Source organism: Lissotriton helveticus, chromosome 1_1, assembly GCF_964261635.1.
Source record: "Lissotriton helveticus chromosome 1_1, aLisHel1.1, whole genome shotgun sequence".
Lineage (NCBI taxonomy): Eukaryota > Metazoa > Chordata > Amphibia > Caudata > Salamandridae > Lissotriton > Lissotriton helveticus.
The window spans coordinates 1,280,825,458-1,280,843,615 of record NC_136057.1 but is presented as its reverse complement, the minus strand read 5'-3'; the positions used below and the strand labels follow the sequence as shown (position 1 = coordinate 1,280,843,615).

Genomic DNA, 18,158 nt, shown 5'->3' with positions numbered 1-18,158 from the left:
ACATCTGGCGCAGGGCTTTACAACGTGACGCATCTCCCAGATGCGTCACGTTGTAAATACCCCGCAGCATGGTGCATCTTTTGCGCCGCCGCTGCATCACAAAAGTGACGCAACAGCGTCGTAAAAGAGGCGCAAGGGGCCTGTAAATCTGCCCCACGTGTCTTTATTCTCTTCTTCGGCAGAAGGAGAGATGCGGACTTTCAAAGGCGGAACGGCTGTGAAAAGGAGAGATGGAAACCATCCGCGTACTAGTGCTACCGAGACATTCTTTTAATTAGGGATCTAACACTGCCATCTGGTGGCCGCTAGCGTGAATTTCGGGATTGAATTTGATTAACACACACCGCAGATGAGACTCAGAATTGTTTAAGGGTGTTGAAAATGGCGCTCATTCAGGAACTGAGGGCCATATTACCAAGGTGAAGTATCGCCGCTTTTTCGGCGAATTGTGCCGATTAAGCGGCGATACTTCTAGCGCCCTATTAGCAAGGGCATGCTAACGCCTGCCTCAAGCCCACTTTGCATGTCAGCGAGAAACATCGCTAATGACATGCAAAGTGGGCGTTCCCACGTCCAACCACATGTAAAGTGTGGTTGGAGGTGGTAACACCCTATTACCAAGGCAGGCGTTGGGAGAAGAAGACCTGCGATAAACTCGTTTATCGCAGGTCTCCCAACGCCTGCTCTGATCAGGTGTTAAGCATTGATAAAATGGGGGTGTGGATCATAAAGCTGAATCCACCCCCCCATATTATCAAGGCACACATTAGCGTGTGACAACAACGCTTGTTTTCACGCGCTAATGTTCCCTATCGCCGGATTTAATATCTCCTACGTGTTGCGCGTTGATAATGACGCGCCAACACGGCGATAAAATCCGGCGATAGCCGGCAATAGGGAAATGTGCGTTGTGCGTTTTTTAACGCACATCTTGGTAATATGGCCCTGACTTTCCTCCATTACGAAGAGCCATAACTGGAAGCAACTATTGTGCTCAAGTATTCAGAAGAGGGAGGGTCTTATTTTTAATCATGCTGACAGTTTCTTGCAGGCAAGTGCGAGGGCAGGCAACTGGACAGGTGAAAACGCATGCAGCATAAGCTCAAAAGGGACATTCGAACCAAACACAGAAAGAAGGCAAACAACCCCATTGAGTGATACGAATGGATAGGAGAACCAACGCAGTGCACGTGCAGGATGAAGGACCAGAGAACCAACGCAGTGCACGAGCAGGACGAAGGACCAGAGAACCAATGCAGTGCACGTGCAGGACGAAGGACTGGAGAACCAACGCAGTGCACGTGCAGGGCGAAGGAGAGGGCAATCATTGCAGTGCATAGGTCAACCGAAGGGCAGGACATCCAACGCAGCCCCCGGAAATTGAGAAGAGCAAACCAACCAATGCAGCGACGTACAGAAACGACAGAGTTCATGGAAATAAAGAAGGGCAACAGCACACGTGATAGGAGAACCAGTGCGTTCAAAGCACTGAAAGGACAGAACGAATGCGCTGCAGAGACAGGAGGAAGGACAGGACCCGGCGCCAGGGCAGGTGAATGCTTATCAACTGCTGGATTCAATGGACATGATCCAGATGAAGGCAGGCCATGCTTCTGTGTCGTGGGCTCTGAGCCTGCATTCTTTCTTCACTGAGGGGCAGGCAGTATTGTGAGCAGCACCGAGTTTTAATGGGAGCCTGGGCTGTGCAAGAGCGAGGACAGATGGCTTTATGTCTTGTCTCTGAACATGAACCAGCCAAAGGAAGGTCATGTCTCAGGGGCATGAAGAACATAATGGTAGGCCATGTCTCCTTGCATGAAGCAGCTGATGGAAAGTCATGGCTCTGCATGAACACGCTGAAGACAAGTCATGGCTCTGCATGAACGTGCTGAAGGCAGGACATATTTGCATGAATCAGCTGAAGACAAGTCATGTGTTTGCATGAACCAGCGGAGAACAAGTCATGGCTCTACATGAACCTGCTGAAGTCAGGACATGTCTGCATGAATCAGCTGAAGGCAAGTCATGTCTCTTCATAAACCAGCGGAGAACAAGCAAGTCATGGCTCTGCGTGAACCAGCAGAGAACAAGTCATGTCTCTGCATGAACTAGCGGAGACTAAGTCACGTCTCTGCATGAAGCAGCAGAGAACAAGTCATGTATCTGCATGAACCAGCTAAGGCAAGTTATATCTCTGTGCATGAACCAGCTGACGACAGGCCATGGTTCTGAGCATGGACCCATTGGTGTAACACAGGCCCCCGCAGCCCCTGTGGGTGGGGTGGGCCCCCAAGCTCCAGAGGGCCCCCTCAGCACAATACTCTTGCTGGAGAGCTGGGATTGAGTCTAGAGGGGTCCCCTCCCCATACCCTGCAGGGTGGCCCCCTCAAGTTTCGTTACTCCACTCAGCTAAAGGCAGGTCATGTCTCTGCATGAACCAGCTGAAGAAAAGTCATGTCTCTGCATGAACCAGCTGAAGACAAGTCATGTCTCTGCATGAACCAGCTGAAGACAAGTCATGTCTCTGCATGAATTAGCTGAAGATGGGCCATGTCTCTGCATGAACCAGCTGAAAACAAGTCATATCTCTGCATGAACCAGCTGAAAACAAGTCATATCTCTGCATGTACCAGCCGGAGACAAGTCATGTCTCTGCATGAACCAGCTAAAGGCAGATCATGTCTCTGCATGAACCAGCTGAAGACAAGTCATGTATCTGCATGAAACAGCTGAAAACAAGTCATATCTCTGCATGAACCAGCTGAAAACAAGTCATATCTCTGCATGAACCAGCTGAAAACAAGTCATATCTCTGCATGAACCAGCCGAAGACAAGTCATGTCTCTGCATGAACCAGCTAAAGGCAGATCATGTCTCTGCATGAACCAGCTGAAGACAAGTCATGTATCTGCATGAAACAGCTGAAGACAAGTCATGTCTCTGCATGAAACAGCCAAAGGCAGGTCATGTCTCTTCATGAAACAGCTGAAGACAAGTCATGTCTCTGCATGAACCAGCTGAAGACAAGTCATGTATCTGCATGAAACAGCTGAAGACAAGTCATGTATCTGCATGAAACAGCTGAAGACAAGTCATGTCTCTTCATGAAACAGCTGAAGACAAGTCATGTCTCTGCATGAACCAGCTGAAGACAAGTCATGTCTCTGCATGAAACAGCCGAAGGCAGGTCATGTCTCTGCATGAATTAGCTGAAGATGGGTCATGTCTCTGCATGAACCAGCTGAAAACAAGTCATATCTCTGCATGAACCAGCCAAAGACAAGTCATGTCTCTGCATGAACCAGCTGAAGACAAGTCATGTCTCTGCATGAACCAGCTGAAGACAAGTCATGTCTCTGCATGAATTAGCTGAAGATGGGCCATGTCTCTGCATGAACCAGCTGAAAACAAGTCATATCTCTGCATGAACCAGCTGAAAACAAGTCATATCTCTGCATGAACCAGCCGAAGACAAGTCATGTCTCTGCATGAACCAGCTAAAGGCAGATCATGTCTCTGCATGAACCAGCTGAAGACAAGTCATGTATCTGCATGAAACAGCTGAAAACAAGTCATATCTCTGCATGAACCAGCTGAAAACAAGTCATATCTCTGCATGAACCAGCCGAAGACAAGTCATGTCTCTGCATGAACCAGCTAAAGGCAGATCATGTCTCTGCATGAACCAGCTGAAGACAAGTCATGTATCTGCATGAAACAGCTGAAGACAAGTCATGTCTCTGCATGAAACAGCCGAAGGCAGGTCATGTCTCTTCATGAAACAGCTGAAGACAAGTCATGTCTCTGCATGAACCAGCTGAAGACAAGTCATGTATCTGCATGAAACAGCTGAAGACAAGTCATGTATCTGCATGAAACAGCTGAAGACAAGTCATGTCTCTTCATGAAACAGCTGAAGACAAGTCATGTCTCTGCATGAACCAGCTGAAGACAAGTCATGTCTCTGCATGAAACAGCCGAAGGCAGGTCATGTCTCTGCATGAATTAGCTGAAGATGGGTCATGTCTCTGCATGAACCAGCTGAAAACAAGTCATGTCTCTGCATGAACCAGCTGAAGACAAGTCATGTCTCTGCATGAATTAGCTGAAGATGGGCCATGTCTCTGCATGAACCAGCTGAAAACAAGTCATATCTCTGCATGAACCAGCTGAAAACAAGTCATATCTCTGCATGAACCAGCTAAAGGCAGATCATGTCTCTGCATGAACCAGCTGAAGACAAGTCATGTATCTGCATGAAACAGCTGAAAACAAGTCATATCTCTGCATGAACCAGCTGAAAACAAGTCATATCTCTGCATGAACCAGCCGAAGACAAGTCATGTCTCTGCATGAACCAGCTAAAGGCAGATCATGTCTCTGCATGAACCAGCTGAAAACAAGTCATATCTCTGCATGAACCAGCCGAAGACAAGTCATGTCTCTGCATGAACCAGCTAAAGGCAGATCATGTCTCTGCATGAACCAGCTGAAGACAAGTCATGTATCTGCATGAAACAGCTGAAAACAAGTCATATCTCTGCATGAACCAGCTGAAAACAAGTCATATCTCTGCATGAACCAGCCGAAGACAAGTCATGTCTCTGCATGAACCAGCTAAAGGCAGATCATGTCTCTGCATGAATTAGCTGAAGACAAGTCATGTCTCTGCATGAACCAGCTGAAGACAAGTCATGTCTCTGCATGAACCAGCTGAAGACAAGTCATGTCTCTGCATGAACCAGCTGAAGACAAGTCATGTCTCTGCATGAATCAGCTGAAGGCAGGTCATGTCTCTGTGCTGTGGCCTCCATTGCGCTACAATGTGCCTGCCTAGCTACTGGCAGAATATGTGCTGCTTAAGGGATCTGGCTAACTTTGCTGAATATTGATGACCAGTGTGGAAAATATCCTTTTCTACCGCATTCCTCTTGGTAAATGCTCCGATATTGCAAGTGTGATGAAACCAGAGCCGGTGAAAAGAATTTTGCCACCCTATGTAAACTGATATTTTGCTGCCTCAACCCTCACTTATCTCTGCCAGGACAGAGTCACATGCTACGTTTAGGGTGATATGGGGCCCCTCCTGGTGGCTGCCTAGTCTTACTTTGCTTTTGTACCTGCTCTGAATGAAACTGTATATTTTGTCCCCGGAAAATGCGACAAGTCCAAAATTGAGAATAAACAAAATAGCGATGAACGTGCCAATCTGTGTGTTCCATCCTTCGCACCGACACCATAAATGATTTGAAATACAAGAACAAGAAGGAAGGCTCATTAGAAATTATATTTTTAAAAAGCAGTATGATGCTAAAACATCTGTAAAATTGGAAGTAAATTATTTAGTTGGTATGACAAGATTTCACCAAGATACCATCTGTTCAGTAGAGGAGGTGACCGCTCTCCTGACGAAGCGCTAAGTGTTGATAACTGTATTTCCTGCTAATTATCACTCAATTAAATGCAAAAAGTAACACAGATTTTACGCTCCCAGATGTAGGTCCCATCATTCACCAGGCTGGAGGAATATTTCATTTGCACGTCTCATCCACCACGTCTGTCAAACGAAAGCCCGAACAGGTAAGTCACAACACAGGTGCAGCTGGCTGCGAGCAGGAGGCTCCAGGGCCTCGCGCTCTCTGCGCGCTCCGGCGCCGCGCGCTCTGCACTGGAGAGGGGAGGTGAGCCGTAACATTGTCAGTCTGAGCTTGCACCAGTATAGCCTGGATCAACGCTTGAATGTAGAACAGTACAACTCCTGCCACGTGGTTGTGTTCATTTGTCTAATTAAAAAGCACATGTACAGAGCTGCCAAGGGCGTGCTAAGAACACAGACTCTGACTAAATCATTCTGCTCAATACTGGCCTTGAAAGAAAGAAAGCCCATTTGACATGCCTAATGCGCATTTCTTCGCAGGAGGAAAAGAAGAAGTGAACATTTGACACTTGTGTGTTTGTTATTAGATTACAATGCCTTTCTCAACATCACAAAATTAGATGATGGACGGAGTGTTGAAACTTTTCAAACACTCACCCCAGTCACAGATCTGGGTTTAATCCATCGTTATTTTGCCAGATCTGGGTTTAAACCCAGTCATATGCAAATCAGCCTTGATCCTGCTCCCCATGGGAACAGTCCAGCCTGAACTGCCAAGCCAGGTCCTCCCTGAACCGGTAACAAGCTTCCTGGAACCAGTTTCGGGGTATCACCCCTCATCAGCCAGGCTAGCTCTAATCCGGTTGCCCAGCGAGCAAGGGACCCATGTCTGGGCATAACCTTAGCCACCTAGGGCGCACATAGCAACATCACAAAATAAACTGATTGACGTAGTGGTGAAACTTTTCAAACACTCACCCCCAGTCACAGATTTTGGTTTAATCCATTGTTATTTTGCTCGCTATGTTACCCCAGTTTGGACACAGCCATATGCAAATCAGTGGCTAAGGGTTGGCCCAGAAATGGGTCCTTTGCCAGCTGCACCATTGGATTGAAGCTAGCCTGGCTGATTAGGGGTGATACAGCGACACTGGTCGCAGGATGCTTGTTTCTGGTCCAGGGAGAACCTGGCCTGGCAATTCAGGCTGGACTGTTCCTATGAGGAGCAGGGTCAAGACTAATATGCATATGGTTAGGATCAAACTGGGGTGGCATGGCGAGCAAAAGGGTATGTCCAGATGTGGGTCCTTTGATTACTACACCACTGGATTGAAGCTATCCTGGCTGATGAGGGTGATACTCTCAAACCTGTCCCAGGATGCTTGTTTCTGGTCCAGGGAGGACGTGGCCTGGCAGTTCGAAGTGGAATGTTTCCATGAGGAGCAGGGAGAAGACTGATTTGCATATGGCTGGGTTCAAACTGGGGTGACGTGGCGAGCATAATAACAATGGATTAAACCCAGATCTGTGACTGGGGGTGAGTGTTTGAAAAGTACCAACACTTTGCCCATCATTTTATTTTGTGATGTTGTCACACGGCCTTTCTACCAGAGTCAGCAGCTGAGGTGAAAGGAAGGTCAGGCCACAGAGCATAATTGAAGCAGCTCTTTAAAGCAACGAAAACGGAATATTGCTTTTCTTTCTTCTGCTATATTTTTTGGCTTACAATGACAAGCAGAGGGAACATGTTTATTTTTTACACTCATTAGACAGTTTCGAGAAAAACTAGAATCTTTCTGCATGTTTCTACACATTCCAAGCTACTGCAGGTTTTTTTTTTAAACTGACTTGCATTGAATTGTTTTTAGTATCTGTTTGCAAGAAATATCGAACAGATTTTTTATGCGTTTAATTTTGCGCTGGTGTTTTTTTTGTTATTCTTCATGTTTGCAAACATGCTTGCTCTTTCATATAAAGAGATACACACCAAGGCTGTACGTGGTTTGTCAGAACGGTGGGTGCATGGCCATGTATTTATTTTATGGGTTAAACTGTCCCCCGGCGTACTTAAAATTAATATTGCAAGTCTCCTCAGAGTTCCATTACCCTATAAATGAAGTCAGTCTCGTGCTCCAACTCTGTCTGACTTCAAAGCCTGGCTCCTACCTATAAGGTTATGAAACTCCTCTGAGGTTTGCAAAATCCTTATACTGTACAGCAGGGGGTACTTTATCCCATACGTAAAGGTCTGCACCTAGCATCAGTGCAAGTCTGATAATTAGTTGTTGAGGAAATATTTTGACACCATTTTATGGGAAATTCTGGGTTCTTTCACAAGGGGCTGAAAGGATTTCCAAACATATGTCAGCCTAGTTGAGTGCAATTCAGAATTTAGCAGCCATTTGTAGAGCCAGCCCCCTTTCCCTGACATTCTCTGCCATCTCCACACTGTGTGACTCTCACCCTGGTGTGTTATCATCTCATTCACTCATTCTCAAACTCTGCCCAACTCTGACTCACAGTGTGTGACTCTCACTCGGAGTGTCATCCTCCCTCTCCCTGTTCTCAAACTCTGCCCATTTCTGCCTGGTGCGACTCTCACCACGGTGTTCCATCATCTCGCCTAACCATTCTCTTCCAGCCTCCGTCTGCCACCACCGTCTTTACAGAATGTGACTCGATTCTCACCCCTGTGAGAAATAATCTGTTCTCTACTTCTGCCCTTCTGTCTGAATCTGTGGGGTGCAGCCTTCTCCCATGTGTGGAATAAATCCTATTCCCCATATTCTCCAACTCTGCTGGACTCCACAGTGCCTGACTCCCCCCTCCTACCCCCATGTGGAATCACCCCGTCTTCTCAATCTCCTCCTCTACTCTTCTCTGTCAGACTCCAAAGTATTTGACTCTCACCTGTTCTGTGTGATCAACCAGTTCAACCCTACCTGTCTCTGCCTCTCTCTGCAGCATCCAACTTCCCTCCCTTTGTGCAATAACTCCAGTTGCCCCTACTTTCCAGATCTACGGGACTCGGCATGGATGACTCCCACCCTTCTGTGTGATCACCCATCACACTTTATTAGTGGCCATAGCATCTCGAGCAGAAATGTTGTGCAAAAGAACATTAGAGGTATACAGCATGATCAGAAAACACTGGGCATGGGTAACATAGAACAAAAGTAGGTCATTTGGACAGTTTGCTACATTTCTATTTCTAATAAGAAACATATGTATGCATTTAGATATTTGCATCCAGGAGAAATGTAGTGGTCTCGTCAGTGTCGTTTTAACCACCTTGGAAAGAGGAGGTTGAACAAATAGCTCATCCAAGTGGTTTCCAGGGGAAGGGTCCACTTACTCAGACTTTAATCTGGTTCCTACACAGGGCTGTTTGGCTAAGACTAAAAGATTCTGATTGGCGGATTGTAGGTTGCTTATCTCAAAACAGAGGGTTAACAAAGATGATAGGATGTTGGAGGATTTGCCGTTAACAGCTTTATATTCTAGAGTAAGTAAAGGAAAGACCTGTTCTTGGCAGGAAGCCAACTATCTTGTTGGAGGCAAGACTGGGCCTAGGGAGAATGGATGGTGATTAGAGGCAAAATTTGAGATTGTGTCCATAGGGAAGGCTGAATGTTGACAAGGCCCACACGTACGCACTTAGGTGTGCAGATATGATGACTGCCTGACTCCTATCACTGTGTGCAGTAAACCACATGCTCCATTCTCTTACCCTGCCTGACTCTACAGTGCCCAATTCGCACCCGTGTTTGGGATCACTTCGCATTCATCTTCCTGTCTGCCTCTTCTTACTCAAGAATATACTACTACACACCTTTGTGTGTGATCACCCCATTTATACATTCTGTTCATTTCCCTGCCTTGGTCTGGCTTTACCAAACTCGATTCTCACCCATGTGTGCGTTCGCTACCCGTGCTCCAACTCTGTCTGACTTCAAAGCCTGGCTCCTACCCTTGTGTGCAGTCAGCACCCGTTGTCCATCTTTGCCTAAGTTCAGATCCAGACTCTCACCTCATGTGTGGTCTTGACACCATTCTCCAACTCTGCCTCACTTAAGAGCCTCAGTTCCACCCCTGTGTGTGACACCCCCCCATTCCCCCACTCTGCCTAACTCCACATTGCAAAGCTCCCACCCCTGTACACCATCACCGCCTCTCTCCGTACTCCCACTCTGCCCGCCTCCGGCCGACTCCATGGGAATGGCTTCCTTTGTTGAGTATCTTCCTTGAAGTCTGGGATTGCCCACTTCAGGGTGATGGGCAGACCCGACTATTTCCAGAGGGTTTCGCTAAATGGCCTCCTGCATACATGCAATGTCACACGGTAGCATGTGCATTAGACCCATATAAGGGGCCGTTCTCACTCACTGCTGCCTAAAGTCATGCACTCTGTGCTGAAGAGAGTTCAGTGGAGCACCCAGGCGCACACTGCACACTCCGAGGGTGACCGTCTATGTCAAGAATGTTCATTTCAAATATAATCTTGGGCACATACTCACATGAGTGGGGCACAGTGTCTTCATAATGTGTTCCCTCCAAGTCAGAGAAGCAGGGGTGAAGAGTAAGTGTACCTTGCCTGACAACTGGCATGCTTCTCCTGGACCCCTCAGTTACGTGCTCAGTGAAGTTCATATGAAAGATAGTCATTCATTTTAAAATGAGTCTATACGTAGGAAGCGCTTCCATGGCAGTGACATAGCTAGGGTGTCAAGGGTCCCAATGAAATAAAGAAAAGGGGAACTTACCCCCTCAGTTGAATGTTAACAGCAGCGATAGTTGGAGTGCGGCAGGTCCAGTAGAACTATAGACCCGATATCACTGCACCTGCTCCACTAATGATAGTGATGCCCGTGGCCCATGCGTAGATCACCTTAGGAAGCGCCTGACTCTCATATGCAGGCCACTGTTGAACCACAAATATGTATCAGCCGCGGTCCATCGAGGTAAAAGCAGTGGGGCCGGGGGGGGATTTTGACAGCCGATGATGAGGGAAAATTAATTATTTATTTAATTTCCCCTCATCAACATCTGACAAAATCCCCCCGCCTGTCCCGCTGCCCCACCGCTCTTACCTGCACGGGCCGCGGCTGATATGTAGTGAAAACTCTGCCTGAGTCATTCGCAGTTTTATCAGAGCTGCACACACAGTTAGGCGATACCGTTCTTGCTTAGCCTCACACAGGACCATCTGTCTGTTGAGAAGAATTATTACTGGACCAATTATTTCTGTAAAACTGAGCTCATACAGGGGCATCTGTTGGTTGAACGACTCAAACAGGGCATAGGAGCTGCAGAACTGAGAAGGATCATAATTAGATCTTCGCTCACACGTGACCATCTGTGAAACTGGGTTCACACAAGACCATCAGTCTACAGAACTAAGATCACATAGGGTCATCTGTCTAGATTTGAGCTCATACAGGACCATTTGAATGTAGAACTGGTACACACATGGCTATCAATCGACGGAATTGACCTTTCAGAAGCCCCTCTCTCTCTCTGTAGAATTAGGCCAAATTTTCTGCATAATTGAGCTCTCTCACAAGTCCATCTGTCTGTAGAACCGAGATACAGAGGACAGTCTTAGGAACTGAACCCACTTGAACATATATCTATAAAACTGAGTTCACATAGTTCTATCTACGTGGAGAAGTGTGGCTCACTGGTTAGAGGAGGCAGACCTGGAAGCAGAGTTCAGCCCGGGACCAGGGTTCAATTCCCAGCTCGGCGGGGTCTTGAGTCCTAAAATGTCCATGGACTCGACAATTCTCACTCCGGTGCCTACTCAATTCACGGGTTTACACTCTGCGACTCTGGGCAATAGCTTGCTTAATCTCCACAACGGCCCCTCGTGGCGGGATGCCTGGCTTTCACCTTGCGGATACCCTGCCGGGGTTATCTCACAGGGGAATACCAGGACGGGTTCCCTAAGCAAGCGCTTAGAAACCGCTCGGTGATTTGCGCTATATAAATTCCTGTACATTTACATTTTTACATTTACATCTACCTGTAGAACAGAGGTCACAGAGGCCATCTGTCAGTAGAACTGAGTGAATGCTGGGTCATTTAGCTGTAACATGGAGTCTTTTCTCAGGACCATTTGACTGTAGATTTGGGAGACAGAGGCGCAGCTGTAGAACCAAACTCACGCTGCCATATATTTATAGATCGGAGGTCACATGGGACCGTCTATCTATTGAACTGAGCTAGCTCAGGATCATTTGTCTGTAGCACACTGGGCTATCTATCTATAGTTTGGGCCCCACACTAGGCTATCTGTCTACAGAAATGAATTAAAACTGGGCTATTTTTCTGTAAAGCTGAGCTCATGCAGGGCCATATTTTGGTAGAACTGAGCTCACGCAGGGCAAACACCCTGCAGAACTGAACAGAATGAACGCCATACAGGACCACCTGGAGACCTTCGCTCACACAGGACCATCTGGGAGCTTACATTACACAGGACCACCAGTCTGTAGAACTACGATCAATCAGGAACATCTCTCTGTAAAATTGAGCTTATACAGGACAATTTGTCTGTAGAAGTAAGTTCACACAGGGCGGCTGTCTATCCACAGAATGGACCTCAGACAGGCCTATGTCTCTCCGTAGAACCTAGTTAATACTGGGTCATTTATCTGCAGAAATGTGCTCTTTACAGGACCATCTGTCTGTAGAACTGAGATGCAGAGGGCCATCTGTAAGATGGAGGTGACATGACTATATTTCCATAGAATTAAGGAGATCACATTGGATCATCTGTCTGTAGAACTGAATTCAAGCAGGGCCATCTAATTGTGGAATTAGGCGTAAACAGGAACATCAATGAGATGAATTGACAGAGGACCAACTACGTGTACGACTGAGTTCTCACAGCGCCATCTATTTGTAGACCTTGGGCTCACTCTGGAACATCAGTCTGTGTAAGTGAGATCACACAAGACCATCCCGCTGTAGAACCAAACCCATGCATGGCCATATAACTGTCGAATTGAACTCACACAGCAACATCAATCTGCAGAAATGAGCAAAAACAAATCCCAAAGAACAGAGCACAGTAGGAGGTGTGTGAGCTGAGACTGAACTCACAGAGCCCCATCTGTATGTAGAATTGAGCTCACACAGGAGCAGCTGTAGAACTGAGCTCACACAGGACATCTGTATGTAAAGCTGAGCTCACATCAGACCATCTATCTGTAGAACTGAGTTCACACAGAACCAATTGTTAAAGGCACTATTCACAGCGACAGCAGAGGTTGTTTGTTGAAGTGTGTCCTAAAAGCACACGCCCTTTCGTTTACTTATAAGGCAACACCCAGTATGCATGCATATTAGCATATGAGTTTGTACATAGCTGAAACTTACCTCCAATAGATGAGAATACCCACGAGAACCAAAAGACAGAGAAACGTCAGGGCCGACACGACCACAAGAGGTATCACGGTCTTCTTCTCTGGGTCCAAACCTTCAGCTAGACCAACACGCGACTCATGGCTACTATTGCTTGCCTCTGTGGTCAGAGAAAATGAAAACCGCCACATTTAAAGTTTGACCAAGTGCATTACACAGTGAAACACACTATGATGATCTGCAGTAACATCACTTACCTCGCGAAAGTTCACCAGCCACAGAAGAAAATTTAATTTTTTATTTGCAAACCAGTTTCAAGAAGTCAGGCAGACAGAAGATAAAGCCAACATTGAAGTCCACATTCAATCCCAGAAGTTAAAACGAAGGTAGAAATGTGTGGCGTATTGTGTGGTATTCATTTCTATCCTGCAGACTCTCACCTTATCCTTCAGCATCTGCTCTGCAACCTGCACCGTAGGCGTCCTTACCGTACATCACAGACAGTTGTGATTCAAAATGGCAGTCATTGTTCTTGGAGATGCTGTGATAAACCTCCCAATATTCTAACAACAAAGCTGCCAAAACCTGCCAGGTGGCCCTCATACACCTGCCAGCTGATGACAACATGAATCACCAATTCATGCAAACTACAGAGCTCTACAGTTCAATACCATTAGCAGAAAAACTGTTCGATGCCAACTAAACTATGCAACTTATTGAATCTGGTTTTTAAGAGATGTCTTTATCAATTTTGTGAACAAGAAAAAGCTTAGTGGATTTCAGAAATCAAATGTACTGCTTACCAACACGCATATGACAGGGGACATGCACATTGTATCACTAACCTAAAGGGGTAGAAACTGTACATCAGTATCACAAGAAAAAAGAGCACACAGAAGTTCTTGTTCTCATCCCTGACAGTGGATTAAATAATCATTAAAGTCAAAACCAAGCTTGATGACCAAATCTCTAAATCCTTAAACCTACCGTACTTCTACTTCTTCCAGCAGAGGTCCTGAATGAGTAGGGTTAATTTGTCACCAGCAATTGAGGCACAATGTTTTCTAAGTTTATAATTCATGTGGAATACATTTGGGTGCCAAATACACCACCATGCAATCATTTATGGTTTTATGTGAAAAGGGAAAAACTAAAAAGTGATGGATGGAATGCTTGAATTAATCTCCTTCATTGGTAATTCCTCATTGGGGGTTTTCTCTCTGCGTACCAAGAAAAAGTGATCATCTGTAAGCAAATCAGCCTAGGCCCTGCTGCAAGATGAAGAGCCGAGCCCAAACAGCTAAGCTACGTAGGAGTCGTAAGACCAATGAGCTATTGGACCCATATCTGGGCTTACCTTTCGTATGACCTGGACTTCTCAACGCAGCAGGTAGGAAGAGCTCCTGAGAGATTGAGGAGGATGGGTCACTTGTACCTTTTGACACTGGAGAGGGGTGGTGCTCCTGAGGGTTACAGGGGGAGGGGATCAGGATTTCTCAGCAAAGAAGATAAGAACTGATCCTACCATGCTACAAAGAGGATAGATGACCTCAATCTTTTGGGCCTGATGAAAAAGTATCTGCTTATTATTCCATTGCAGTGAACCCTGAGTAAATGCACTATGCTTAAAGTGCCTTTTGGCTCCATATATGTGGGAGTTCAGGACAAAAGCAGATAAGATGATGGTGATGATGTGATAAGAAGAAAGATTAGAGTGGGTCTAATTCCCCTTTTTAATGGAGGCAGAAGGTGGTTGTGAGGGACCCATGAGGACAGTAAGACTTCACCAATATACGTAGGGTCCGGTCTGTGGATGTTTCATTGGTTTGAGAGTTGCACATAGACCAATGATCCCAGTGGTTGATGGTACAGTGGGTGAGTAAACTCACTTCGTCATCCAGTACTAAAGTTGGTAAGGCAGTCATTGTTGAAAGCACTTGGCAATACAACCTACGAGAAAGTAGCAAGTCAAATCAAAGCCGGGCTCACAAACCCTTCAGAGAACTATTAAATGACATTAGTTGATTTGGGAAATCATAATAGCACAGCTTTGATTTATAACATTAAAAAATGGCATCACTGCTGCTTTGAACTGATTTAATTACTTTTATCAAAGGAACTACCTACTGTTTTAGTGGGTGGGTTTTCCACCATTTCCCTCAAAACAGGCTGAGTTTCATGATTTGAAACAAACGTACAGGAGTCTGCTTCAGGATAACAGTTCTGGTGGCAGAGGAGAGAACTGCAAGAAGCCAACATCCAGAATTTAGTGAGATATTAAAGTGAAGATATAACACAGCACATAATCCTGGGCAGGGATTAACGCAATCCACTAGGGGGCATGGCCAGTTGCAAATATGCAGTAGAGTCATCAAAGCAGTAGCTTGTTTCCCTAATCTTTCTGCTTAGATGCTTTTTCCCAAGATAAGGCTACAAAAGCACCAAATGAGCTTCAGAAAATAAAGAGAAACACTGAGGGCCTCATTTATTAGTTGGCGGATGGTGTTTGCTCCATCAGGGAAAGAGAGTAAATTACTCTGCTGCCCATACAAGGTAACCCCCTGCCAAATTTAGAAATGACCGCCAAGCCGACGGTCGTTTGTGAAGCATTGGCCGGAACCACCGTGAGGGCCTTTCCTTTCAATGCTTTTTTAAGTTTGATGAATGGCTCCATCAACATGAGGCAGACATCCATCAAACTTATTTCTTTTTCTTCAAAAAGAAAAACCCTATGTGGGATTTTCTACTTTGAAAATAAAAAAAAATGTCCCCTCTCCATGGGAGATATCCCCCACGGAGGGGGGCATGAGGCAGTTTTTCAGGCCCATTGCCGCCAGGGTTTTCCTGGTAGTGACATGCAGTAAAAATGAACCAGTATGTCCACACATCCAAAATAGGTGGGCAGACATAAAGCTCAACGTCCAATGGCCCTTACCTCGTCGGCCCATTGAAAAGGTGTAACAATGGCAGAGACAGAGTAGTGTTCACCGTGGTTACATATGAGGTCGGACCGAATTTAGATCAGGCGGGCGGACCAATATGTTGGCGGTAAGGATACCGATCACCATTGCATGTACAGTTGAGCAGCAGCAGTGCAAGCTTCTCTCCTTCACAGAAAAGTAGGGGGTATGGGTGGACAGGGGGCACAACAAAACACATCCAAGGTAGTAGGCAAATGTAAAAGACCAATAGCAACTACTGCCTGTACCTGAATGGTGCACCACTGTGCTGATGTATTAATAGCTTGAAGAAAAAGGAAAAAAAGGATAGAGAGATCTTTTCAATGGCATCTCTAGAACTGAGTTTTAGGGAGGGCAAAGATTGGGCCACATATAAAATTGGTGCGGCCATCTACAAAGGAATATGTGCACACACACACACACACAGGCACACAGAGGCACATTTGCTTTAAATGTATATGTGTAGATGTAGATATGTAAACATTTTAAATAAACAACACTGCTTTGGTAAATAAGGTAGTTGGTCAAATTAATATGTGTGGCAAGGTGCAGTGTCTGTTTCTTCGGTGTCGCCTCCTGGCTCATTCAGCATCTCTGGTGGTGGGGTATGGGGGGCCAGGACAATTAGAGATGGGACACAGGCCTCATCTGGCCAAGATGCAAGTGGATTTGTATCCCATGCCAACCATTCATCCAGGAGAAGGAAAGTCATCTCTTGGTTTGCCAAGGTGTGTCTGTACTCCCAAGACTATTGATTTGAAGAAGGTGGGTGTTACAAAGAGACGGATCTACATGGATATAAATTTAGAGGAGACTGTACGAGAAATGATAAACAAAATAAAGATGTAGGAGAGAAAGAGTGAATGCAGGTAGAGTGGGAGCAGGTGAACAGGGAGTCACTGATGTGGCAAAAAGAGAGGCTTGCAAGCAGGAGAAGCAAATACAAGCAGAAATGGAGGACAGAGAGAATGCACAGCGCGGCCCAGGAAGAGGCATGTCACCAAACCAATGGAAGTGAAAATCACAGCAGCATGACAAAAAATGAAACCTCTAAATTGGAAGCACGCGCAGTGTGGGACAATTGTGAAGTGGTGACAGCATATTTAAATGTATGAGACTGCAGGGGCATTGACAGATTTGCAGTGGCCACAGTGAGGCTGCACTGGGAGACTCTTGCGATAGACTCCAGTTCATCTCATCAGTAACAAGCAGCAGAAGCAGTGGCTGTCCATGGAAGTGTGAAACTGAAGCATGCAAAGCAAGGTTGCATTCAGCACAGAGGGGATGCAACTGGCAGCTCTGACTGGTGAATACAAGTCATCCCTTCAAAGAAGGCGGCCCCATGCAGTGACAGTGGCCATGTAAGCGTGATGTTCAGCAGGCACTGCCAAGTTGCTGCAGATGCAGCAAGGGTGCAATGGGTGTGACTTACTGTGGCTCAGTAGCACCCATCCTTGTTGAAGACACATGATTAATATACATGATCCAATCAGTAACAGTGAGTGGCCCATGTTAGGCCTATCTGACATTGGTTCAATGATGGATCCTCCATATTATTAATGACATGGTCTCCCAAGCACTTGAAATACTTCACAGAGACATAGAAAACCAAAATGAGGGATGTGTCACACTCATAGATTTTACCAAGCGTAGCTCCATGGAGTATACTACACCTACCTAACAATCATCATTTGAATACACAAATGCAGTATGTTCAGTCAACTCAAACACTTAATTCCTCAATGCAGTAGTCTATCATCAATCAAGCTATAATCCGAAATTCCAGGATAAAATCCTACACCTGCCTCACGTCGGCAGCCACTGGCACCAAAGATTCTGTTAATGTGAACTTTTACACTTCAGTTGATGAATCCAACACACCAATCAGACATAGACGGGCAACAGAGCATGGTCCAAGTGTGAATATGCTGGTGTATATCCAAGTGATGCTCACATAGCGGGGCATAGAATCAATTATGAGCTAGAATACAAAAGATCTAAAGTCAGTGACCTCTCCAGCCAGACCCCTTCTTTATGTACCTAGTATACTTGAACATAAGGTATTTCCCACGAAACAACAAAAGTGATGAACCGAAAGTCCAGTTTAGAAACCTTAATAAGGAAAACAAGAAAAGTGAAGGATGGAATGATTGAATTAATTTCAGGTACTAATATTTACTCCAGGGCTACGTTGCCGTTCATAATTTTCTGTGCCCGCCATGCCACCTCAGGCAGGAATTAGCTATATGCAAATTGGAATAGCCAGGTACCTTCAGAAGGAGAACACAAACACCATTTTGATGACCAATACAAAGCCCAGACCAATACCAGCTCCCAAGAATGATTTTACATTCCTATTAGGAATATCGACTCACAGGCTCCAGACCATCCAGATCGTAGCACCCAGACTCGTCCTTGGGACACCGCGCCATGAGCACATGACCCAACACTTA

The 18,158-nt window shown here is 45.8% G+C and overlaps 1 protein-coding gene across 8 annotated transcripts in view; it reads right to left on the bottom strand.

The window, feature by feature from the left end:
• PTPRZ1 (protein tyrosine phosphatase receptor type Z1) overlaps nucleotides 1–18,158 on the bottom strand; it is a 656,962-nt gene that overhangs the window by 205,186 nt on the left and 433,618 nt on the right. For all 8 annotated transcript variants that reach the window (XM_078680698.1, XM_078680707.1, XM_078680718.1 and 5 more), the window contains one exon: nucleotides 12,761–12,905. In XM_078680698.1, coding sequence (XP_078536824.1) covers nucleotides 12,761–12,905 — 145 coding nt within the window. The remainder of the gene's footprint in view (nucleotides 1–12,760; nucleotides 12,906–18,158) is intronic.